The sequence below is a fragment of the Diplotaxodon limnothrissa genome, linkage group LG11 (assembly GCF_057381915.1).
Source record: "Diplotaxodon limnothrissa isolate DT_005_m linkage group LG11, D_limnothrissa_male_GT1.1, whole genome shotgun sequence".
NCBI lineage: Eukaryota > Metazoa > Chordata > Actinopteri > Cichliformes > Cichlidae > Diplotaxodon > Diplotaxodon limnothrissa.
In genome coordinates this window covers 4,924,140-4,951,729 of record NC_140606.1, presented here as the reverse complement: position 1 = coordinate 4,951,729, position 27,590 = coordinate 4,924,140, and the positions used below count along the sequence as shown (strand labels likewise).

The following is a 27,590-nucleotide window of genomic DNA, read 5'->3' as shown; positions in this document are numbered from 1 at the left end:
AAGCTAATATCTACAGTACGTGTGGTAGCATTGTAGTTTAATGGCTTGAGTTAAGAAACTTGCCTCACTACTAGAGCCATGTCATATGTGAAATGGAGTTAAGATCGATAATGAGTGCAAGGCTCTCTGCAGATGGCCGTCAGCTTTCAAATTTACGTGTCCACAAAATTCTCAGGAGTTTACAGGCTTTTAGTTTTTAATGCACCAACTACCCATGTGCCATTCAAGCAAACAAGCAAAGAACTAGAACAAGAATGACTACCAGTCCACAGCCATCATAATTCAAGGTATAAATGAAGGACTAAAGAAATGACCTCAGATCCTCAGTGTCATTACTATTCTTCACCCCTATAATTTCTGCCTGCTGATGCCACTAAGGGAAAAAATAAAACAACAAAATGATTAACTGTCTTTGCCTCGCTGATTTGAAAAGAAATATTTTGGGGTTAAGAACTGTCTATGGGCTAAAAGGAGAGCTCTTGGCCCAATTTCTAATTATAGCTGTAATTGTTTAGTAACTAACAGTTAATTATTTGAAAAAATATTACCAGATTAATCATAAAAATCTCCAGCTGAATATTTATGCATAAAAGATGAATTTCATAGGGTTTCAATTACCTCTCCTATACACCGTTGAAAACATTTAAACAGGGTGTGCTATTTTTACGTACGCAAACACATAGAGATTATTTTATCTATAAAAAGTTAAAAAGACATAACTATCTCACAAATTTAACAAATTTTCTCACATTTTTATATATATTCTGAAAGTCTAAGACTCAGAGATAGCACATTTCTAATGACAAAGTAGCAAATTCTCAAATTTGACAAGTTGGACAGTGAATATTTGGCATGTTGATTAACTAAATGTTTTAAATTATTAACTGATTTTTAAACTATTTGTCCTTTTTCCAGGACTAAATTAATAAAATGGAAGCTCATTTTTACAATGTGTTTAATTCAGATAATACATATTATACAGCGATTTTTTACATGTCTCCACAGACACACTTGGATATCAAAAAAACAATCGACTGTTAAGGCCTTTTTGTTGTTCTACTGTTTCTTCCTAAGCAAGACGGTTTGCTCCATACTCGCACTGTGCCCAGTGTGTCAGCTTGTAACTTATCAAGGTATGACCTCCTGCTTTTTCCTCCTCTCCTCCCTCAGCCAAGGTCCTGTCCAGATAACTGAATGGCTCATCTGGAGGTTGAGAGGAGCGAATAGATTGTCCTCATTTTTGATCCCTGTACTGATCTAGTTACAATATAACATGAATCATTAAACCCACAAAATAAGAAAAGCAATTTCATTATATTATATTAAAATATAGCAGTGTCAAACATTTCTACTGAACACAAAGGATTCAACTGATTTAAAAGACATTATCAAAAACTTGCGATTTAATGGATGTTCCAGTGTGAAAATTCTACCTGGTCAACAACACCGTGCATCTCTATCATTACTGGACTGGCTGTGATGCATCAGAAAAATGCAATCAATGTCTAAGTACCAAAAACTGGACTTCTTCCATTGGATACATGACCCTTGCATCAAAAGTCCTGGCATCAAGGGTCAGTCCTTGTAAAAGAAATGGTTTCCCTTTTCATAACAGCTCTATAAAAGAAAGGTTTTAATTACTCATCCATATAAGTACCAGTAAGATAAGATACCAGTAAGATGTAAAGTCACTAGGACTCTCCTGCTTATTCTCGCCTTTGAACTACACGTCTCAAGCAGTGCTTAATTATTAGTCTGTTAGTTAGTTAGCAAGTATCCATGCCCAATCATGCCCAGTGGGCACTACTACTTTTTCAAAATCTCTTTCACACATGAACCAAGTCCCAAACCAAGGTACCTACCAACATGACTTTTGTTTACTATTACAATTTTAAATATCAATAAGCTATGCTAAACTAACCACAACCACACTCCATCAGCACCTTTCATCCCAGCTCTTCCCAGTTCAATCAAAACCTGAATTAACTTATACGTGGTGGCTGCGCTATAGCCAGTCTGTTTTTTTTTTCAGCTCTTCCCCTTGGCTTAGCCTCTTTCTCTAAGTTGTTCAGGCAGCATGACGGGCAGCCTGCTGCCTCCTGTATCTTTAAGAAAGCCTCTGTGCCCATGTTGTTACCAGGGCAACTAGTGAACAAACTGCTTCTGAGGCAATTTCCAGTCTAATAATAACTAATCGGTCTAAATGAAAAATTGCCACAAAGACACAGCCCTGTGCCCACAGAAACTGGGCCACGTTTGAGTCACTGGGATTCGGCTGGGATTTCTGAAGACACATAGCTGACTGCTGAGCCCAGCTGCAGCCACAATGGAAGGGCATTGTGTTCTGTGTCCTGCTTTACCTCCAAGTCTGGGTAAAATGTGTCCTGCTGCTTGTTGTTGTAGTACAGATTATGGAATTGCCATGCAGCACCTTCTCCACTGGGCCTGTGATAACCATGGAGACACAACTGACAGGCTATTATGGGAAAATATGCTAATGTGAACACCAATTGTTGGCGTTTACCTAAAATAAGAAAATTAAGGAGGGGTGTGGAATTTGAGGGGCATGCAGTTATGATCATCAGCTCTAACATGATTTGAAATCCTACTCATGGTGTCATGTGTGTGAATATCTGAGAGCAGAGACCACAGGTTAGCACGGTGCTGCTCCTCCTCTTGGAAGAGATAAACAGCCACATAAGTAAAGACACCCCCTAAATAAAATCCTTTTTTTGGCAAGCCTTTAATAACCTTTTGCAGCATGGCTTTGGCATGTCGAGACATAGAAAAGGAAGGAGGGGGAAAGAGGGAGGATCTGTTGATATGTAATGACAATGACGCCCTTTAGAGAGAGAGAAAAAAAAAAGAAACAGCTGATGCATTCTCAAAGAACCCCACAAAAACACATCCCGTCTCCGATACCTTTATGGAAGTCATGGGAGGTTGTCGGACTTACCATTTCGGGATTTAGCCGTGCTAAAATGGCGAAGGTGGACAGTCTGTCACAAGAGCATTTGGTTCTGAATGAGTCGACAAGCACGGTTTTGCAGCCCCTGGCAGACCAGGATCCCAGCAGAGAGGAGCTGCACGAGAGAAACACGCGCGCGCGCGCGCACACACACGTACACACAGAGAGAGACACACACACAAGCACAAAGAGAAAAGCGATGCGGTGAATATAAGAGAGCCCCGGCAAATTAAAGAAAGCAAAGAAAAAAGAAAAAACGGCGGTTCAAATCCCACCGCGTTATCCCGGCTCTTTAATCCACTTTACATCTCTGCCGCTGCAGCAGGCACGCGCACACAGCGGACTGGAGGCGACGATGAGGCGCTACAAGGCGGCGTGCTGCAGCTCTCAGCCCGGACACATTACAGAAACACACTGCCAACACTCACATCTGAACCACTCGGGATCATTATCATTATTATCATCGTTGTCCTTATTATTATCATTATTATTATTAAAAATAATAATAATATTAATAGTGACGTGTTGTTTCAAGTGAGCTAAATATTAGCCATTACAATATTGTGCTATATGTACTATGCACAATGTATATACAGTAGAGTTCTTTATTTAATGTAATTTTTTTTTTATCATAATGTTAAAATTCCCATGCATGCCTCATATAAAAAAGAGGCAACAAATTATGCAATTTCTGATGGGAAACTGGTGCATGCTGGGAAAGCAGCGCTGCAGACATGGAAACATGGCGTGTTGATCAAGATCGCTGTTAATTAATACAGCGATCAGTGCCCTATGACGGTGGATCAGTGGCAAGTTTGGAAACAACTGGAATTATTTTAATACCTAACGTGAAATACGTTTGTATTAAGTTATATTGCGGCTCATTCCTGTCTACAGTGAATGCCTGCTGCGTTAATGTTTTTTTTTTCTTTTTTCTGGCCCTATTGTTTAACGATAATACAATTTGAAAGCCTGTTATTAAAAAGTACACCAAAGCATGAGCAGAAAGCAGTGCCACTATAATGGAAATCTGGCCCAGTGATCAATACCACTGCATCTTTTGTAACATAACATAACCCAGTAACATTAATGAGTCACAGCTCTTCACAGTTGACAGCGGATCAAAGCAGAAAGAAAAATAAAGAAAACTGACCATTACATGTATATCAGTTACACCTGCTTATTTCCTGCCATGGCTGTTCAGAATGCCTGCTGTGGAAAAGGGCCAGTAAAGTAGTAGCGACGAAGTATTTTAATGTGGAATAGCTGATATAGAGTACAGGTGGGCACACCAAGAGTAATTTTTTTTACACTAGCATAAAAACAGAAATGTATATGTTATTCTATCATACTGCAAAAATATGCAAAGAGTGGCATTGGTGTAAGTGTTGGGAATAAATTTATTCTAAATGTGAACTTAAAATATATCAGTTATTTTTTTAGCAGCTTGTTTGTGGGTTGCTCTGCCATCCTTTTTAATCCTGTAATGGTTCTTGGGTTGCTCAGCAGTATGGTTTGGTTCCAACTTCTATTCGCAATTTGAAGCACCAAGCCTGAGAGTCACATTAGCAGTAAAAGTTAGGGACTTTTATCCAACAGCAACCATAAAATGGCCATGGCATAATGTTACCTGCACCTTGTTTGACAGAATATAATGGTATGCTTCAGATCATGAGCTGTTCCTCTCCCTATTTTTCTCCTCCTATCATTCTGTTACAAATAAATCTTGGTTTAATATATAAGAGATCTGCTCTTCAGAGCTCTTTTAGATGTTTTCAGGTGAAGTCTAATATACACCTCTGTATTTACATTCCTGAAAGGATGAAAGTGTCTTAACTAAATACTTTGATGACACACTTACCTCTTCGAAAGTGGACTTGACTTGGTTAAATGTTGTGGGAGGGGTTATTTTAACTTGGAAAGAATTCTGTGATCATCCACTTTAGTTTTCTCTTGTCTGGGCCTTTTAGTGTTGCTGAGTTGACCAGTTAATTCCATCTTTTTAAGACTGTATGAGATTATGGATTTGTTGACATCTAAAGTTTCTTCTACTGCAAACACTGTTTCTAACAGTTATACTCTTGGTTCTGTATGATGTCACAGGGAAGGATAGGGCAACACGTTCTCACTCGTGTTGGATAGGGAGACACACAAGCTCAACCCACTTATTTTTCATTTTGAACATGCTAGTGTCAAAAGGCTGATGTTTTGCTGGTCAAATCAAAGCAGTCTGACACACTCTAGCTTCACGGTTTCATAATTTGACATCTCTGGCAATTAGATAGCAAAACTCCATTTGACCAGGCTCCTGACAAAGCCCAGCCTTATGTTACCCTGCTTCAGTGCACACAGAAATTTAGACACAGTCAAACTGATGAAAAAGCAGCTGAATGTTAAGAATGATGAACGGAAACCAAGCACCAAACTACAGCTGTCAATTGGCAGAAAATAAATTGAGACCAATATCAATAATTATTGATTGTTTAAGTTATTTTTCTTTTCTTTTTTTACCTCTTAACATTCCATGTAGCATTTCTGTAAAGAAAGGCCAAAATCCCTCCTGAAAACCTGCCAACTAAGTCATGTTTTCCTTGAGGATTAAATACTAATTTCACTCAATAGCATACAAATCAATTTAGAACTTACATGTAATGTGTTTTTTAGGTTTTACTTTGAGTTGATATTCTCTCCCCAATGAAATAAAAGTACCATAAATATTAGAAACTGTTCATTTCTTTGTATTTAAATTTATAAATTTTAAGTGAATGTCCTCATATGTGGATGTCATTTTTATCAGAAACAAAGATCAGGTAAAAAAAAAAAATCAGGTAATTCTTTGTTTTTACATTCATCAGGTCCCAGTCAGCCAAATATCAAAGAGAAATAAAAGATGCACGCTATGAAAGCGTTTGGGTCTTAGGAGGTTAAAGCTGGATTTAAAAAAAATAAGTGTTTTAAGTTACAGTTATTAGAGCACAAGTAGCACCATTTTGTGTGAGTACAGAATATGACGTCACTGGGTCGGTTAGTGGCAACTAAATGGCAAACAAGGAAGTTGATATTAAAAAGGAGTTTGTGGGGATCACTTTGGTGTTGCAGCAAAAAGTTTTTATGTTAAAAACTGAGGAAAGATTGTTCAGTTTCACTTTTTTTCCCCCAAGCAAAAAGTGGTTCTTCAGTGTTGCCTAGCTACTCTGAAAGGGGAAAAGCCACTAGTTAGCAGTAATGTTTTTGTTTGCAGAGAACTTTATAAATGGGGACCGTGTGGAGGAGAGTGTTTGAGTCAGGTTCACTGGTGGTTCACCAGGATGACCAGCTGACTGTCACTGTCCCCCGTGTTTGTTTTCTTTCCTTGTCAGATCCGGTGTACAGACAGAGGCACAATAAGGCACAATAGCTGGCACAGCATATGTCCACAAAATGTGATCAGGACTACTTTCAATGTGTGACTTAACACCCAGTTATATAATAAATGTATTTTTTCCTGAGAAGATGCTGATGGATGTTGATTGTGCTTAGGTAAATTGTGGTTTAATGTGATAACCTGTTAATTTGTTGCATTGCTTAGGAAAAGATGGTCTTAATCGCAGTATAACTGGGAGTTAAATTAGTCCTAAATAATGCTGATCTCATCTTTTCGACACATGTTCTGACAGATGATTGCGTAGCTGAAAAGTTCCCATAGATATAAGTTGCTTATCCCTCATACTGAAACTGGGCTTTTGTCACTTGGTGGTAGCTCTGCCTTTCCTTGTGAAATGGAATTCTCAAAACCACGGCTTCTGTTGTGTGTACAAGCTTATGTAGACTGAATCTGAATGTACTGTGCTTTTATGGTTGCTATTACTCCTTTAGGCCAGAGATGCCACTGTGAAACAGGCAAATGAGGAGGTTAGAGAAGAAGTGGAAGAGTGTGATGTAATCACTTTAACATTAAAGTGTGCCTAACAACGAGCCATTGTGTTTATATACAAACACAACATCTTCCTCATTCAGTAATAATGAAAACAAACATACAATTGTGAGACAAACCAAATGTTATCATCATCATCATATTTTCACTGTTTGTCATGTACCCCCACGTGCATTCAGCTGCATTCAGTAGAACTAAAATAACCCTTACACTAGACCTAATTACGGCAACCCTTAAATACTTGCAACACCATTAGGTCTGGTGTTCAGGCACCTACTTTAGGGCATAAATAAAATAATATTATTTGTCATGTAGACATTTTAAAAATGTAGCTATTTGCTGAACTGTCCAGAACCAGATTTTGCTCCTACATAGATCATCCTTGTAAAAGCACACTATATTTTCTTAATGCTGGCATTCACCTTACTATCCATGTGGCCAGTTCTTGGCAGAGGACACTGTTCCATGCAGGGCTGCTGGACCAGCACCTAAATTATCCAATTAGACAGTGGGGGCAAAACTGTCCGCAGGCCATGGTGCGGCTCACAGAAAGACTTAATCACATCATCTGCACAAAGAAACTGCACTCATTCCTAATATATTGGATTTCTGTTAGAGGTGATGTGCTAATGTCAGCACTGAGTCACCTCCTGAAGCTAACACATAAACAAACAAATACACACACACACACACACACTCTCTCTCTCTCTCTCTCTCTCTCACACTCTCATTTGTCCTTTCACTTTATTGGAATTTATTCAGCATACCTATTTGCCATACAATAACAGACACACTGTAAGCCACAAATGTCTGCGAGAGAGTTTATTTCTGATTTTAAACATCTCTCTTTAACTGTGCGCATTTAGCATGTGGCCAAAATGCAGCCTTGTTTCTCTCTCTCTTTTTTTTGTGGAATATTTATTGTACAGTTGACTCATTAAAGGAAGACAAATCTGTGATGGTAAATGGCCTGTATTTATATAGCGCTTTACTAGTCCCTAAGGACCCCAAAGCGCTTTACATATCCAGTCATCCACCCATTCACACACACATTCACACACTGGTGATGGCAAGCTACATTGTAGCCACAGCCACCCTGGGGCGCACTGACAGATTGTCACAGATACCAGATCTCAGTCCATACTAGATTCCATTCCATTCTATGCAAAATTAAGCTGTTCTGGAGGCTAATGTGCGAGCAACACAAGACAGTAGATGAATGAGGGTTTCCAAAGTTGTGTACAACTTGGATGGATCACTTTGAAGGTGCCAGCTGGTCATTCGCAGACATTCCTGGCTCCAGTTCAGCCAGGTGACCTTCTACTGTATCTACTAGTCATATGTAAGTTAATGGTGTTCTTCACTCTCACTGGTAATGTCTTCAGTCATTTGCTGGAAAGTTTATCACAGGTCCTGCAAGTTCCAACCTAATTGGCTCTGGGAGAAAAAGTAATTGCTCCCTTGGTACAATGGAATTGATTTGCTACATAAAATTAAATTTACCTGTGATTTACTACATTATTTGGAGAGCTGAGTTCAATTTCATTGACAGTTCACTATAGTTGACTATGCTTGACTATAGTTCTTGTTGCTCACAAGAACCATCAACAACCAGCTGATAGGTAAAAGGGCAGTTACTTTTTCACACTACATCAGATAGCTTCAAATAGCTATTTTCCCTTGATGAATCAAATAATTAGAAAATTATGTTTTGTACATACTCAGGTTGTATTTGTCTAATATTAAAATTTGTTTGATGATTTGAAACACGTGTGTGTGACAACTATGGAACAGAATAAGAAATTAGGAAGGTAGGGCATTTTTCACAGCAGTGGATACATTAGCTTAAACCTCTGAGGACTAAGCTATCATAGGCTGTAACCGTTCCATATTATTTTCTTTGTTCCCTGATTGCCAAGACAATAGAGATTGTCAGCCACCAGGAACAAATTAGACTTCTTGGTTGCAATGCCAATCAAACTCTCACTACAATTGCAGTGGGACTGGAAATAACTAAAACCAACTAAAGCTAAGTATAAACTACAGGCACTTATAGCACACAACTGTGCTCCATGCTATACTCGGGGCATACTGGCTGTGAACGGAGGAACAAACAGTTGTTACCTTGCTGTATTTGTTTCAGTACCAAAGGTAACAATAACACTTCAAGTAGGTTGTCCAGCAGAGTATTAGACAGTCACATAAGCAAGGAGAGTTTTCCTCACTCCCAGGAGGTCATTGGTGATTGGATTAGGGCTAACAATGTAGCAGCATCAACTCTCCTTTTCATGTGTGGCATAACCAGGGTACACCCCAACTGTCTCAGGTAGATCTGGTGGTGTTTCCAATGTTCTGATAACTTCCAGGCTGGGACGTTCCATATCACCATGATGAATGCAGCAGTGGAGTCATTCTTCAAAATAACTGACAGAGCGTCCTTACCCTTATTGATACTGCATAATACTTTAACTGAGGAGCCATGGCAAAAATTTGAAAATTAAATATTTCCATTTATTAAAAGTGAATAGGCAAAACTGGGTACTTCTGACTGGATTAACAGTCAGAAACAGAAAACAATAACGTGACATTATGAAGAATAACAAGGTTTTAAAAACTGAATAATAGGGAAAAAAAACATTTGTGATATATGACAAAAAAAATACAACTCTGGGATCTGCACAGACGGCAGTGTCATTGCTAATGTTTATACCTGTACAGCCACGTTAACACAATGTGCATTTACATTTCTTGGGAGCTGCATATCAGATAGCAGTGCAGATTACAACACAGAGCTTCAAAATGGTTTAGGTTACATCTGTGTCTTCAGGCTACTTCTTGTTGATATGTTCACATAACAACTGGATCTGGTGTCAATAACATTTGTGGTTGTACTTGTTGTGGTGTCTTAAGTGGCCAATTAATAAAAAATTTAAGAAGTAAAAGATCTAATCTGAAACTTCTCTGTTGCAGCGCCGATGCTTTGGAATAACCTTCCTCTCCATATTAGACAGGCTACATCAGTGCCAGTTTTTAAATCATTATTAAAAACCTATTTTTACTCCCTGGCTTTTAACTCTGTGGGTAACTAACATTTTTATTTTATTTGGTTTTTTTTTATTGCTATGTCTGGTTTTATTACTATGTGCATATTAGTAATGTACAGCACTTTCGTCTACCAGGTGTGTTTTTAAAGTGCTATATAAATAAATGATGATGATGATAATCTATACAGACCATATACATGCCATACACAGGCTGGCATGCTTAGAACACGCTTGATTAGCATGTTCTGACTATAAACACAACAGTGTGTTCCCTGTAATGCAGTCTCTTTCTATTCAGAGACACATGTAAATAAATATGCTGCCTACCCCTATCCACTAATCTTCACCTTCCCTTGTATTACAGTAATTGATGAAAACTCCAGCCCAACATCTCTGATGAATTGAGGCAGCTGCTCAACATCAGCATCAACTCTGTAAATTAACTGAGACGGCAGGGTTGATTTGTATGGTCAAAAGCAAGGTTAGTGTTTATTGGCTACAGTCTGGTAAACAATGTTTAGCCAACACACTAAAAGCTCTTTCCTCTGATTTAAAAAAGAAAAAGAAATAAAATCTTTTCTCCTGTGTTGCTGTGAATGTTTGAAGGTAAAGCTAAAGTTTTTTTTTGTTTGTTTTGTTTTGTTTTTTGGATATATTGCACAATTCAAACATAAAATGCTCTTTCATTCCAAAAATCTTCAGACTATTAGCTGTTTAGTTTTGTTTTCAGTTCCAGTCTGGTCAGATATAGGCACCAGTCTAGTTTCTGGTTACATTTTCTTTTTTTCAGCACAGAAAATAATTTCCATATTTTATGGAGAAATGGAGAATGTGTTAGCAGAGAAATAATAACTACTGGACAAATAATCTAGCTAGACTATAGACTATATACAGGGAGTGCAGAATTATTAGGCAAATGAGTATTTTGTCCACATCATCCTCTTCATGCATGTTGTCTTACTCCAAGCTGTATAGGCTCGAAAGCCTACTACCAATTAAGCATATTAGGTGATGTGCATCTCTGTAATGAGAAGGGGTGTGGTCTAAATAGTGAGATATCTTGCAGAGGAATGCAGCAGTCTCAAAATTGCAAAGCTTCTGAAGCGTGATCATCGAACAATTAAGCGTTTCATTCAAAATAGTCAACAGGGTCGCGAGAAGCGTGTGGAAAAACCAAGGCGCAAAATAACTGCCCATGAACTGAGAAAAGTCAAGCGTGCAGCTGCCAAGATGCCACTTGCCACCAGTTTGGCCATATTTCAGAGCTGCAACATCACTGGAGTGCCCAAAAGCACAAGGTGTGCAATACTCAGAGACATGGCCAAGGTAAGAAAGGCTGAAAGACGACCACCACTGAACAAGACACACAAGCTGAAACGTCAAGACTGGGCCAAGAAATATCTCAAGACTGGTTTTTCTAAGGTTTTATGGACTGATGAAATGAGAGTGAGTCTTGATGGGCCAGATGGATGGGCCCGTGGCTGGATTGGTAAAGGGCAGAGAGCTCCAGTCCGACTCAGACGCCGGCAAGGTGGAGGTGGAGTACTGGTTTGGGCTGGTATCATCAAAGATGAGCTTGTGGGGCCTTTTCGGGTTGAGGATGGAGTCAAGCTCAACTCCCAGTCCTACTGCCAGTTTCTGGAAGACACCTTCTTCAAGCAGTGGTACAGGAAGAAGTCTGCATCCTTCAAGAAAAACATGATTTTCATGCAGGACAATGCTCCATCACACGCGTCCAAGTACTCCACAGCGTGGCTGGCAAGAAAGGGTATAAAAGAAGAAAAACTAATGACATGGCCTCCTTGTTCACCTGATCTGAACCCCATTGAGAACCTGTGGTCCATCATCAAATGTGAGATTTACAAGGAGGGAAAACAGTACACCTCTCTGAACAGTGTCTGGGAGGCTGTGGTTGCTGCTGCACGCAATGTTGATGGTGACCAGATCAAAACACTGACAGAATCCATGGATGGCAGGCTTTTGAGTGTCCTTGCACAGAAAGGTGGCTATATTGGTCGCTGATTTGTTTTTGTTTTGTTTTTGAATATCAGAAATGTATATTTGTGAATGTGGAGATGTTATATTGGTTTCACTGGTAAAAATAAATAATTGAAATGGGTATATATTCGTTTTTTGTTAAGTTGCCTAATAATTATGCACAGTAATAGTCACCTGCACACACAGATATCCCCCTAAAATAGCTAAAACTAAAAACAAACTACAAACTACTTCCAAAAACATTCAGCTTTGATATTAATGAGTTTTTTGGGTTCATTGAGAACATGGTTGTTGTTCAATAATAAAATTATTCCTCAAAAATACAACTTGCCTAATAATTCTGCACTCCCTGTAGACTACTAGACACGTGTTTTTTTTTCAACCTATTTCCCTCTCAGGCAAAACTTCTGTGAAAAGACACTGAAAGACTGTTGACTTCTCAAAGCAAAAGTTGAGATTTGGTGGGAAATTGAAAGCTGGAAAGCTGCCTTCACAGGTCATTGCAAAGATATCTTGAAAAAGATGTTTCCTCTAAATCTGGTTGACAGTGAAAAGACACTTTTCTCACTCAACGCCTCTGCAAACTTCTAACAAGCCAATTGAAACCCACAACATTCACATGTGGGATGAAGTTCTGACTGTCAGAAAACGCTCAGGAAATAAGCTTACTGTGTGGCACACAATAACACATAACCCTACGAAAGACAGTTTCCTTGTAGATAAATCTCTCTCTCTCTCTGTCCCCTGTGCACTGCCTGGATTGACTAAAAAAAGAGCCTATGACTCATGCAATGCCTAGAATTATAAAAGATCAACATGACCCTAAGAGCCTTTATCAAGAACTCATGGGGATGTGGCAAAAAACACTAAAGGCCAACTTTGGCCAGTTGCAAAAGTCACTATCAAGTGCAGATCTACCAAAAGGATGCTCTGTTCCCATTGCTTTTCTATAATGGCCTGAAACCCCTCAGTGAAACCACTGACAAGCCTGGCTATGGATACCAACTGCGGAATAGAGCAATCATCAGTCACCTTCACTGATCCACTAGGATCTACAGAAGGGAATGTCACTGGGACTGGAGAAGTGTAGTCGTATGGTAACAAAGACAGGGAAGGTAGTCAGAACTGAGGGGATTGCAATACCCGAAGGAAACACTGGAGACATTGATGACAGCTACAGATACCTGGGAATCCCATAGGCAAATGGGAACCATGAAGAGGCCGGTGATGAGATACCCTGCTGGGATAATAAGCTGGCCAAAGGAAGAGATAGGAAGCCACTTACATCAAGACAATATACTTAATGAATATCTCAGGTAGCAGAAACCAAAAAGAGAAGAGGAACCATCATAGAAGGACTGGCCCCTGCAATCATAGAAGGACTGGCCCCTGCACAGTATTTAACACCGGCAGACAGAAGAAGTGGCTGATATTGAGAAATCCTACTAGTGACTAGACAAAGGTGGACTGAAATATAGCTGAGCCACTAATCATGCATCAAAGGAACAAGCTCTGAGCACAAAAATCATAGAGGCTGGGATCTACCACACCAGAACCCCAGGTGAATGCGGTGCAGAGACGCCCCTGGGACAATCTCACACATAACGATAAGACGCAAGTTTGGAGCAGGCGGGCCATAAATGGAATGCCATAACCAAGCGTCTGGCATAGTAGAGTATGAGTATGGCTTGGAAGTGCTGAGATCAAAATGGGATATGCTCGTTAGATTGGTAGAGAATGCCTGAGCAAAGATCCTGTGGGGCTTTCAGATACAGACAGATAAACTTGTATCTTCCTCAATGCCTTTTTTGTACGCTCCCAGTTGGCCAGCCTATTCAACCCTCTGAGGTCCAACAACCTTTTAACTCTTATCCTTCCCCCAGAAAATAACACTATAACAATAAGCATGGCGATATTGCAATAAGAAAATAAGTAATGCCTTTTCATTTTTAATTAAATGCTCTCCAGGGTCTTGAAAGCCAAAGAACAAAGAAAATAATAATTTTAATTGACAAAGAAGATGCTCAGTTTTTTTTTTTGAAAGTCCACCTGCCCCACTCCACTTTATAGAAAAGCTATACAAACAGGAGAATACAGTGAACAGTGTGTATCACTGGCAGAGTGTCTGAGCTGCCATTCACGGCAATATTATTCTGATGCCAATTAATATTTAGTATTTATAGCACATCAGGAAAACGTATACTGTAAACAAAGTAGTATTAATGCCAACATGTGTGAGACAGGGAGACAGAGACTGCTGATGTTCTTGTTATTGATTCCAGGAGATTGAAGCCTGATGCAAGTGAAGGCCCAGGCAGCTTCAACGCTCTTATCAACATGACAAGGACGTCTCCTCATATTCCAATTTCTCTCCCAAATATTAAGTCATTAATCATAGCTCCTGTCCTAGATAGATTTTAATTTCGCATAGAACGTTTCTTCCCCCAACCCCGCACCCAAACACCACAAGATTGGATTCTTTTGTCCTTTCTGTGTTCCTGCTTTTGTCTCTGTCGTCATTTAAGCTTGCTGAATATGGCGATATCTACGAGGTGATTATGATCAGTTTGGTCAAAATAAAACTCTTATAGATGCTGGTTTTGAGTAAATATTAGACAGATAAAAATGTACCAGTATTTATCACATTAAAGCTTGCATTCATAACATAAGAATTTGGCCTAAACAAATTTAGTTTCAGGGCTGTGTGAAAACTGGGAACAGAAATTCTGCACAGGAGGCACTGACTTTCGTGCATAAAAATACAATTATTTAGAGAAAGAAGCAGGATTATTTTAATAAGAAAAGTTGTTTCCATGAACTGAAAATGTCTTTTTTTGGCAGGGGAAATAATCAATTTAAGAAGCTGTTCAGAAAATTATTGCAAAATACCGTCATATTAATATGTATACTTTCCTTTAAAATCGGTTTGGGAATAAGACTTGGCAAAATAATCTGCGTGTGCTTTCGTGTTTATTTTGCCCCAGGTTTCTACACACCAAACCAAAATTATTTTTATCCCTTGACTGAGGCGATGAATGTTCTGCTCTCTGTCTCTGTAACACAAGTTTATACACCCATCTAAATGCAAATATCCAAACCTGCATTGCAATAAGGCTACAAAATGTTCGACTCTTTCCTCCTCCCTGTCCGCATCTGTCTTTCAGTGCTCACATAGTTTCTTTGTATTTTCCAGTCTTAAACAAATAGGGCATTTAAGACAAGGAACAAATGAGTACTGCTTTGAATCTGCCCGTAGAGGTTGTAAAACCGAACTGTTCAATATGTATCTTTTATTCGTTCTCTTTCCTCCACACTCTCTCCTCTCTCAGTAGACTCTGAGCTGCTCACTATCGTTCATGTTGATAACTGTGCGTGGGTTGCGAGAGGGAGGAAAGCAGTGAGCGACACTTTTAATTTTCCACACGCTACATCAGTGTCGTAGCAGTGATAGCACTGGGTTAATGTTGTCCCAGACAAGAGCAACCAAGCTGTCCAGCATACTCAGCACCTTCCACTGGGGAGCAGCTCACTGACTTTGTCAAGATTAAAAACACTGTGCCTAGCCAAAGAACTTCAGAGGGAGCATGGCCTCTCTAATGACTTGACTTAGGTGCCATGTATTACTATGCATGCGGGTCTGATTTTAATACATGGCATAGCTTGTAACTGGGTGATGCAGTTTGTTTTTTTAATTAGTTTTTAATAATAATAATAATATGCAAACAATGCGCAACGTTCACATTCTGGGCTCTAAATCATTCACCAAAGCCTACGTTTCCCAGATATGGATTAAAAGTTGGAGTATAGTAGAGATTTTCAGAAATATAGTAAAATTTATGATAACTTGTCACTGTTAGCTGTGGTAAAATGTGTCAAAGAAATGGAAACAGAGGGTCCATGTGGTTAGTGAAAAGACCTGAGCAATCACAGAATAACATTAAAAAACAAAAAAGATCTTAGTAAATAATGACATAATTGTTCATTTTGGTCATTATTTCCCCAGAGTACCTCCCTTGGGTTGGGGGGGGAGATGGATGGATATTCTTCTTCTTTAGCTTCAGATTATCTTAAAGCTTCACCATAAAAAATATTCACATATATAGGTGTATACATACAATAACCAGCCAATGTGTTAAGTACTGTTCAGCTGCTGTTTAACACAAGTATCTCAGAGCATGGACTCTGAATTTAGGCCTATAGATCTGTGGGAGTTCAAACCAAGAAGGGCGATTCAGGTGACATTGAATATGGTATGGTTGTTGGTGCCAGAGGGCTGGTCTGATTATTTCAGAAACTGCTTATCTACTGGGATAGTATCCAATGAGTGTTAGTTTCTGCTGAAAAATGGCTTTTTGATGTCAGAGATCAAATTAGAAGGGACAGACTGCTTTGAGCTGGAAAGAAGGCAATAATAACCACTCATTACAACAAAGATATGCATAAGAGCATCTCTGATGCATGTAAAACCCTGAAGCAGATGAGCAACACCAGATGCCACAAAGCAAACTGGGGCTACAAAGCTAAATTGTCTCAAACTGCTTTCTTGAACACAACGGTGAGTTCACTGTTCTCAAATAGCCTCCACAGTAACTAGATCATAGAGCATCTTTGGTTGTGGTGGAATGCATCATGGATGTGCAGCTGAAAATCTTCAGCAACTGCCTAATGCTCTAATTTCAATATGGCCCCAAATCTCTCAGGAATTAAATTGCATGACATCTGAAATGTCCTACACGTCCTACTGAATCCATGCCACAAAGAATTCATTAATATTTAATTATTATTTGATTAATATTAATTAATACGTCTGTGTGTGCTGTCAAATGTCATATCAGAAATATCATGGGCCTTACCTGTCACTCTCATCCCAGGATATACAGGTGTGGTTGGTGGTGCCCTACATAAATGGAGAACAGAGAAACCACATGGTTATGAAAGAGGATCAGTTGCAGCAGCTTTATAGCTGTAAAAAGTTGATTTTTTACTCACGTTATAAAGGTGAGAGAACTCAACCACAAATGGAACAGTGAGGGAAGCAGGGGTGGGCTTGATGGTCACTGACAATACCCTGGAATTGAGGACTGTGCTGTTTCTACAAGAAGAGAAAAGGCAGCACTGTCACCTTTAACTGACAATCTATACTGCAGTGGAAATGCACCCAAAATTTCAAGATACTCAGATGTAGATGAAAGCACACCAATGTTTTGTCTGAAGTATCTAATATATGAAATGGATTCTTCTATAAAAATATTTCATTATAAAAGTGGTAAACTGACAACTAATTTAATATACATAAAACAAAACAAAACCCTGGAAATTAAAGCTAATACAACTGGGAGATGCTACACATGAATGCATGTAATTCATCTAATTCATCCCAAAGTGGGTGTGACAGAGGGCAGAAGATTCCTCGGAATGTCTAGACAAACAAAATATAAATAGATGTATGGAGGAAACATAGCCCTACAAACACAGAAGTGCATTTCAACACTGAAAATTGAGAAAACTAATTTAGCATAGACAAACGGATGAATTGCTATCTGGAAGATCACTGGTCTTACTGACTCCAGTTCTTTGATTTCATCGAACATCAAATGACACTTGACTTTAAGCTAGCTAAAATGATGTCCTTGATCCTGATTAAGTTCACAGTCCTGATATCTTTAAGGCCACTTGGGGAATATGCTGCCAATAATGGCATCCACAGATGACAAAGTCATATTGAAGGCTGTTGTTCAAATGAAATTTGAAAGGACATATTGACATTATCCTTAGTTTAGCAAATATTATGTAGCTGCCACAAAAAGCTAGGCCACTTAGAGTTCATTTAAATACTGATAGTTTGTGTTCAGTTGTATTTTTTATGAGATCCAGACCAGTCATGATTTCTTAATCAGCAGGATGATAAGTACCACATTTCTGCTTCAGTCGTTTTACAGCCACTTGCCAGAATCTTTGTGCTCTACTTCAGAACAAATGGATCCAGTAATCCTTCTTTTCCAGTAACTGAAGCACATTGTCTATCAGTATCTTATAACATTTGAGACATTTTATTTTAAATTCTGTATCCCTGCTTAGTATGCATTGCTATTTCTGTTTTTCCATAGCTACTATCAATCATGTGGAATCAGACAATCAGAAAAAAGTGAATAGCTACTGGTAGAACTGACATCGAAAGCTTCCAGTTGGCCAATCATGTTCAACAGCCTGTGCTCTGTTTCCTGATTATTCACATCATCACTGTATCCACAACACACAATCACCCTCTCACCATTTGAAAACACAATCACTCATCTTAAACTTTTGTGTCACCTAGTCTCTCGCTTCAAACTTCTCTCATTTTCTTTTAGAGAGGCATCAAAAACAGAAAAGGAGTAGAGACAAAGATAAAATTGGGAGAAAAAGAAGAGTGAAGAAGAGCGGAAATATAGATCTCAGATGGTGAGGGTCTGCTTGATTTTTCTCTTATTTTATCAATTCATGTGTTTTTAGCGTATTATCATAATACATTACTCCTTCTCAACGTTACTGCAGGCTGTTTCTATTAAAACAAATGTAAATCATCATGCTACCAGCAACTGCAACTTCCCCCCAAGATATGCCTTTACCCCAAAAACAAGACGTACATGGGGCCACCCACTGCGAGAATAGTACTCCTACATTTATTCCTTGCATTCATTTAGCTAGAAGTGCTTACTGTTGCAGCTGATGCTAAAAGGCCTGGCAGCACAGTTTTGCTGCATTGGAACATGGTTAAACGTCTTGAGCATTGTTGTTAAATGGTGTGTGTGCACTGCGTGGCTATAATACTAAAGCAGTTGGATTAATTCAGAATACCTTTCTACACTTTTGATAACTTAAGCTTTACTGGCCATCGCTGACCAGAGGAATTCTTGATAGGGAGTTCTAGCAACATATACTAGGAGAGTTTATCTTATAACTTTTGAAGATTGGACTAACTCTATTAAGGACAGAACTGACTTCAGACAAATGTTTAATTCCACTTGATTCTGTTGTTACCTTACAGCTCAGTGTATGACACCTGAGATAAATTAACCATTTATCCTCCACACTGTTGCAGTTTTTAGTGGCCAGAGAAGCTATTATTCTTCACTGGCAAATTTCCCTTCAGGGAATTTGGCCACGTGGGTAACCTGTGTCAAGGATGTTTCACTGAAATAGCTATGTGTTTGCATCACAGTATGAAAGAAAATTATGGTGCAATTAATGCAATGAGTGTCTTTCTGCCTCTTCCATACCAGAGTTCCGTAAACTAAATCAAACTCTGCAGAGCCCGTTTTAGCTGGAATATTCCAGGATTTGATTTGTGCCTTAACAGGTAGAAACTGAGAAAAATGATCATACACAGAGTCCAATCTCCATCACTGCTAATAACCTGACCCTTTTCTGTTAAGCCTATGTGGTCTTAACACCTTAACCTGAACCCTAAATCTATATGTTGAAGAATGAAAAAAAAAAACAGAAGATTGCTGAGAATTTTTAACTTTAAATGTTTGGGGTTTTTTTTTACATGAATTTGGATATGTCTTTAGTCTATAACAAAGTGGTGAACAGACAAACCCACTTAACACCCCTAGAAACACTAGTAGTATAACAAAAATTTTTTGGATACAAAGTCCAGTGCATGTCTTCAAGTGACTTCACTGACAGACTCATTTAAATCAAATGTAAGTGTTCCCTAAAGAAAAAACAAAATCCCATAGTAATGCGCATGGAGACCCATTCTGACCCTAGGCTAAATAAGCATTTTTCATTAACTGATAATTATTATTTATTAATAATCATTATTTTCTGCCTTCATGATAACTACAAAATGAATATGCTGAACAAAACCATTACATACAACCAAAAACTCGAGGAATAAGAAAAGACAGATGAAACAAAAAAAAAGGAATTCTGAGATGAATGGATTTCATGACAACTTCTGTGCCACCACAACCTCTATCACAAAGTCATATCGTTAGCTTCATAGCATAATTGCCTAAGTCATTTGACTAAGTCAATGACTTAGGCAATTATGCTATGAAGCTAACGATATCTATACTGACACATGGAAAGTCTTTTTTTTGTGAAACCCAGTATCCCTGGTTCATTGGTATAAAACATTCTGTTGCATTCATGCAAACCCATTATCAAATTCCCTGTCTGAAATCCACCTCCCCAAATCCCACTTCTTTCAGAAGCAGCCTTGAGAAGTCTTACCTCTGCAGATTGAGAATGCTGCCCAGGTTTCTGTACAGAGCAATGCCAGTTACAAATGTCGAGGTATCATCTGGATCTGCATTAGGAAAGAAACAGAGGTACAGACAAGGATTAACATGGGATTTGGCATATGGGAGGAACTCTAAGAACAAACTTAGGGACCTCCAACGGTGTAGCAGTAAACAATCTTGATGCATGCTCAATCATCCAGATATGGAAATCCCAAAAAGTTCATTCTGTTCATCTGGATGTAGCACTTAAAACGTGTAGGGATCCAGCACCTCCTGTTAGTGAGCAATTCAATCTCTTAGGCAGGTTAATCCATATGACTGTTGAATGGGTTAATTTTTAAGATGTATAAAAGGTCAAATTTGGTGAGAGAATCAATTCTGTATCATCATCTTTACTTTTAGTTTAAATCAATGTCTGCTCTCCTTGAAGTAACCTAACACAAATATTACATTTTGCTCCGTACAGTCCAACAATATGCATCACTGTAAACTGCACCACACTACTGCAAACCAACCAATTTAGCCTACAATAAACTGTCTATCACATCTTTTCATACAACCTTTGAATGACACAAAAGTATAGTATACTTATTATAGTATACTTATAGTATAGCATACAAAGTATACTTAGTATACTTCACTTGTACATTTAACTAGTGGACACATTTTGTGATGAACCGTATAAAAATTGTTTGCATGACTTTTAATTTATTGAGCTGTTTGGAAAGTTGCTACTGAAATGACCCATCACTTAAAAAAAGATAATTTATGTTCAGCTCTGTATCTCCAGCAAGACACCAAAGTACCTTGAATGCAACTTTACATCTTCACCTTGAGTGCATCACAGGGTTAAGCAGGAAAAAGGATTTTTTTGAGGTTGTAAGTGAGCTGTTTGTTATGCTCTTATTATTGAGCAAGTATCTCAATGCCATCACTGAAAGAAACACCAGGCTGCAGCACATGAAGATTTACCTATTCACACAGACAGTAATATGGATTAACCTGCCTAACAGATTTAATGCTCACTAACTGGAGGTGCTGGATCCCTGTTCTGGATTGTTCCACCCCACTTTAGTCCAGGCCAATGAGACAGGCTGAATGTCTCAGTCTCTGCTAGCACAATGGCTTTTTCTATAGAATGCAGGTCAGCCACGCTGCCTCCACTCCTCCAGCCCCCAGAGCACTTACAGTGGGGCTGGCCTACATGACTACTCAGCTATGAACTCTGTCTCTCACACTGTTAGACACAAACCCACAGATACATGCAAACACAACTGTGCACACAGAACAACAATCATGCACATGCTCAGACAGATATGTAAAGTTGAAACCAAAGATAATTTTCTGTTAAAAAGTGCAACACACACACACACACACACACACACACACACACACACACACACACACACACTATAAGCTCAAATACAAAATACTGTCCATGGTCTTTGTATATTTTTGTCTGACACCAAACTGATTCCTGGAATTGCAGGAGACTATAGCAACATTAGTGACACTGTCATCACTCTGGGAAAAATAATAACATTTTTTAAAATAAATTTCACTTGGAGAACTAAAAAACTCTCACATGGCTTGATAGTTTCTGGGCTGCTACACAAATGTGCTTCTCAAACTCTTGCAAACCTTTTTTAGGACGTTTTTGTAACCCCCACCCCCCATTTTATTGCATAAAATGCTATTTTCAACATTAATTACAACAATTATTGTGATTTCATTCTTTCTATATTTGCACCTGAAACTAAACTGGAAAGTGTGTCTTCCAAATGTAACTCTCTTGAACTGGCTGCTTGGTGTGTAGGGTTGTTCACAGCTCAGGTTGCCAGGCTTATAGTCTTTGAGGTTGAATCCTTCCTTTGCAGTAATTTTACATTTCAGTTTCACTGGATTTCATTCAACGTTTGGTTAAACTTAGGAAAAGATCAGTTGCAAGTTGCAGCAACAGCAGAGGGACACATTTTTTTTTCAAGCCAACATGAAAATAATCAGGGGAAAGCGTTTAAATATATATTATTAACACATTTACATGTAAATACAAATTAGCCATCTAGCTTAAATGCTTCTGGCATAGACGCACCCTGGAATGCATTTAATTCCTCCTTTGGTCACTAGCGACTTTGTGGCTTTAAATATATTATCTCCCCCTGCTGGTACTGCAACATCTGCTTAAATGCCCATTTTTCACTTTGGACAGGGAAAGTATGAAATGGACAGGGTGGACCAGCATGTTTATTACATGCTCTGCTTTGATATTGGGTTGGATTAGACAGTTAATCCAGAAAAGACTATTCCTATCATGACAGAGATGTTTCACTTTAACCTAAATGCGATAACCTTTGCAAATTCAGACTGCAGTTGCTTTTCTTACGAAAAGAAAGCCTCAACATGGCATTTAATCTGTTATTAGACTCAATTGGCTTCTCTCAAAATGTAAAAGAACCCACCCACCACTTTAATCACACTCTAGATCTTGTTTCAACATATGGCATAGAAACTGAACATTTAACAGTGTTTCCTGAAAACCCTCTCCTGTCTGATCATTTCCTGATAACATTTACATTTACAATAATTGATTACACAGCAGTGGAGAGTAGACTTTATCACAGTAGATGTCTTTCTGAAAGCGCTGTAACTAAATTTAAGAATATAATCCACCCACTGTTATCATCTTCAATGCCCTGTACCAACACAGAGCAGAGCAGCTATCTGAACACTACTCCAACAGAGGTCAATTATCTTGTTAATAATTTTACCTCCTCACTACGTACGACTCTGGATACTGTAGCTCCTCTGAAAAATAAGGCCTCAAATCAGAAGTACCTGACTCCGTGGTATAATTCTCAAACACGTAGCCTAAAGCAGATGACTCGTAAGCTGGAGAGGAAATGGCGTGTCACAAATTTAGACGACCATCATTTAGCCTGGAGAAATAGTTTGCTGCTTTATAAGAAAGCTCTCCGCAAAGCCAGAACATCTTACTATTCATCACTGATTGAAGAAAATAAGAACAACCCCAGGTTTCTCTTCAGCACTGTAGCCAGGCTGACAAACAGTCAGAGCTCTGTTAAGCCAACCATGCCTTTAACGTTAACTAGTAATGACTTCATGAACTTCTTCACAAATAAAATTTTAATCATTAGAGAAAAAAAATACCAATAGTCATCCCACAGATGTAATATTATCTACAGCTACTTTCAGTACCACTGATATTCATTAAAGACATTCTTATAGCCTCTGACAGTGGACTCATCTCTGCGCTTGTCCTGCTAGACCCCAGTGGAGCGTTCGATACTGTTGACCATAATATCCTATTAGCGCGATTAGAACATGCTGTAGGTGTTACAGGTACTGCACTGCAGTGGTTTGTATCATATCTATCTAATAGACTCCAGTTTGTGCATGTAAATGGAGAGTCCTCTTCACACACTGAGGTTAATTATGGAGTTCCACAGGGTTCAGTGCTAGGACCAATTCTGTTTACATTATACATGCTTCCCTTAGGCAGCATCATTAGAAGACATAGCATACATTTTCACTGCTATGCAGATGACACCCAGCTCTATCTGTCCATGAAGCCAGATAACACACACCAATTAGTTAAACTGCGGGAATGTCTTAAAGACATAAAGACTTAATTCAGATCAAACTGAGGTTATTGTACTCGGCCCTGAAAATTTTAGAAATATGGTATCTAACCAGATTCTTACTCTGGATGGCATTACCTTGGCCTCCAGTAACGCTGTGAGGAACCTTGGAGTCATTTTGGACCAGGACATGTCCTTCAACGCACATATTAAACAAATATGTAAGACTGCGTTCTTCCATTTGCGCAACATCTCTAAAGTTAGAAATATCCTGTCTCAGAGTGACGCTGAAAAACTAGTTCATGCATTTATTACTTCCAGGCTGGACTACTGTAATTCATTACATGTGCATGTGGATCAATAGCTTCCTCTCGGGCCGTAGACAGAGAGTCAGAGTTGGCCATCACACATCCTCAGCCCTGAGTCTCAGCACTGGCTCACCCCAGGGCTGTGTGCTCAGTCCACTGCTCTACTCTCTCTACACACACGACTGCACTCCTCGCCACCACAGCAACATCTTTGTGAAATTTGCAGATGACACCACAGTGGTGGGGCTCATTTCCAAGGGAGACGAGTCTACGTACAGAGACGAGGTGGAGCAGCTGACGTCATGGTGTAAGGCCAATAACCTCCTCCTCAACACTTCAAAAACCAAAGAACTCATAATAGACTTCAGAAGGAAAAAGGCAGAGATCCAACCACTATTCATAAATGGGGACTGTGTAGAAAGGGTGGCAAGCTTCCGCTTCCTGGGAGTCAATATAGAGGAGAACCTTTCCTGGAGTGTGAACACCTCCGAGCTGCTGAAAAAGGCCCAACAGAGACTGTACTTCCTGAGAATTCTCAGGAGGAATAACATCACACAGAGACTGCTGGTGTCCTTCTACAGAGCCACCATTGAGAGTGTTCTAACTTACTGCATATGCATCTGGTACACTAGCTGCACAGGGGCTCAGAGGAAAGCACTCCAAGGGATCATTAACACCGCCCAAAAGATCACTGGCTGCCCTCTCCCCACACTGGAAGTTCTACACAACGCCCACTGTTTTAAAAAGGCCCAAAACATCATAAAAGACACCTCACATCCTGGCCACTCCCTGTTCGAACTGTTGCCCTCAGGCAGACGGTACAGGGCAATCAGAGCAAGGACTAATAGACTCAAACACAGCTGTTATCCAACTGCAATAACACATCTGAAAAAAAAAATGTCCATCACGCCACTCTTGTGTTAATCTATGCACGGTCTGAAGCATGTGTGTGGGAATGTATGTGAATGTTTTACTGTTATATCTTATTAGTATTTTAAGTATTCTATCTATTTTATTTATTGAATTTTATTGTTTTATTTATATTTTGATATTGCTAGGGATGATGCAATGATCGGGGACCATTCTTAATTTCGTTGTTCTCATGACAATGACAATAAAGTTTCTGATTCTGATTCTGATTATTATCAGGAAGTCCTAAAAACTAAACCTAAAAGAGAGCAGATTTCTCCTGTATTGGCTTCCCTTCATTGGCTTCCTGTCAAATCCAGAATTGAATTCAAAATCCTGCTCTTCACATGCAAGGTCTTAAATAGTAAGGCCCTATCTTATCTTAATGACCTTGTAGTACCATATCACCCTATTAGAGCACTTCGCTCTCGCACTGCAGGCTTACTTGTTGTTCCTAGAGTATTTAAAAGTAGAATGGGAGGCAGAGCCTTCAGTTTTCAGGCCCCTCTTCTGTGGAACCAGCTTCCAGTTTGGATTCGGGAGACAGACACTATCTCTACTTTTAAGATTAGGCTTAAAACTTTCCTTTTTGGTAAAGCATATAGTTAGGGCTGGACCAGGTGACCCTGAATCCTCCCTTAGTTATGCTGCAATAGACATAGGCTGCTGGGGGATTCCCATGATGCACTGAGTTTTTTTCCTTTCCAGTCACCTTTCTCACTCACTATGTGTTAATAGACCTCTCTGCATTGAATCATACGTATTATTAATCTCTGTCTCTCTTCCACAGCATGTCTTTATCCTGTCTTCTTTCTCTCACCCCAACCGGTCGCAGCAATGGCCCCGCCCCTCCCTGAGCCTGGTTCAGCCGGAGGTTTCTTCCTGTTAAAAGGGAGTTTTTCCTTCCCACTGTCGCCAAAGTGCTTGCTCATAGGCGTCATATGATTTTTGGGTTTTCTCTGAATCTATTATTGTACGATCTACTGTACAATATAAAGCACCTTGAGGCGACTGTTGTTGTGATGTGGCGCTATATAAATACAATTGAATTGAATTAAAACAGCCAACACACTGAAAGATTTTAGCATTCTTGTGAGTTTACTGGAAGCCACACTGTAGACAACACAGATCTGATAAACTTGAATGTTGATGAGCATGTCAGCTTTACTTGTTTCATTAAGTTGTAAAAGCAGTCATGTTGGCAGGCTATCTCAAATACTGTATGAACCTTTCTCACAGTTTTTTGTTTTTGAACCACAACCAAAGCTACCATCTATTTATGTTGGTTATCCTTCCCAAATCTCAAAAATATACAGTGGATAAATAAGAACAAACAAATGTGTGGTTCAGGAACACCAAGTTACACTTTTGTTTCCATCGATATTGATCTGTAAAATCTGTGGCTGCAGCTTTCTGTGGGTGAACCCCCACTGTTGAAGAGTAGTGCCAACATGTGAGGAGACTTAATTGCTGGAGAACATGAAGTCACTGGCAGGCCTGAGGGAAGGAAATGCTTTCTTTATCTGGCAGCTGTGTCAAAGGCAAAATAATATTACAAATAATAGTAAAAATATTAATAATAATTAAAACACACACACAAACATGCACTCTCTCTCACATATAACTCCATCTGCTGGGACATTTGCTGGGACTTCTGCTCCAGCACACTACATGGCAGCCCGAGAGAACACAGACGTGTGCCAGGCAGCAGGCAAAGGCTTTAGCTCCCAGGCAACAGCTGAGCTCCCATGGGCATCAGGGGGTAACCGAAAAAGACACGTGCGAGTTGTGAGGGGGTTGAAGTATTATTTGTCCTACTCATACACGCTTTGGCTGGCCTAACCAATAGGCTAGTCAGACTGTGTGTGCTCAGTAAGAACTAGCCTGGAGGGACAATAGTTTATAAGTTATGTGTGTGCAAGAACGGAAACGGTTAAATATCTGCTAAACAGCTAAATCTCTGCTCATAAGCACGCACACGCACGCACGCACGCACACACACACACACACACACACACACACACACACACACACACACACACACACACACACACACAATATGGCTCCAGTTTTAGAGCCATATTGTGGACTGTTCAGAATCTGAACCTGTTAGTGGTGAGAGGAACTGGACTAGAAAACCCATTAATAATGAATGTGTGCTTGTGCTTATCTAATAAGCTCCATTATCTCTTTACAGAAGCACACATGCCGATCATGGAGTACAGAATATGCAAATTCCATGTGACCGATAATATTTTGAGCATGTAAAATGAATTTTTGCTCACACTGTCTTTAAAAGATGTTTAAATCACAGCTGCTTTAGTTACCAGTTACACCAGCTACCTACAAATAGAGTGGAGCCTTGAACACACCTTTAAATTAACCTGTACTTGAGTTGAGGTTGTCACGATTAATTACTATGTCAAACAGAAAGTTGCGTTCAGAGGGAAGTAAATGAATTTACAAGAATTATTTTTCTATTTTAGCAGTTTTTCACAATTTAACAATTAAATTAACTTTTAAAAGCAGAGTAAAATAAAATAAACATCAGAACCTGATAAAATTGTTTCATGTTTAAAATTACAGGTGAGTGTTGTGCTGTTTTGTGCTTACACAT

At 39.2% G+C, this 27,590-nt stretch overlaps 1 protein-coding gene across 4 annotated transcripts in view; it reads right to left on the bottom strand.

The window, feature by feature from the left end:
- Positions 1 to 27,590, bottom strand: part of adgrb1a (adhesion G protein-coupled receptor B1a) — a 161,614-nt gene that overhangs the window by 50,788 nt on the left and 83,236 nt on the right. For all 4 annotated transcript variants that reach the window (XM_085364988.1, XM_085364986.1, XM_085364989.1 and 1 more), the window contains exons 14-17: positions 20,147 to 20,222; positions 16,913 to 17,015; positions 16,777 to 16,820; positions 2,957 to 3,083 (exon numbers count right to left, since the gene is read on the bottom strand). In XM_085364988.1, coding sequence (XP_085221114.1) covers positions 2,957 to 3,083; positions 16,777 to 16,820; positions 16,913 to 17,015; positions 20,147 to 20,222 — 350 coding nt within the window. The remainder of the gene's footprint in view (positions 1 to 2,956; positions 3,084 to 16,776; positions 16,821 to 16,912; positions 17,016 to 20,146; positions 20,223 to 27,590) is intronic.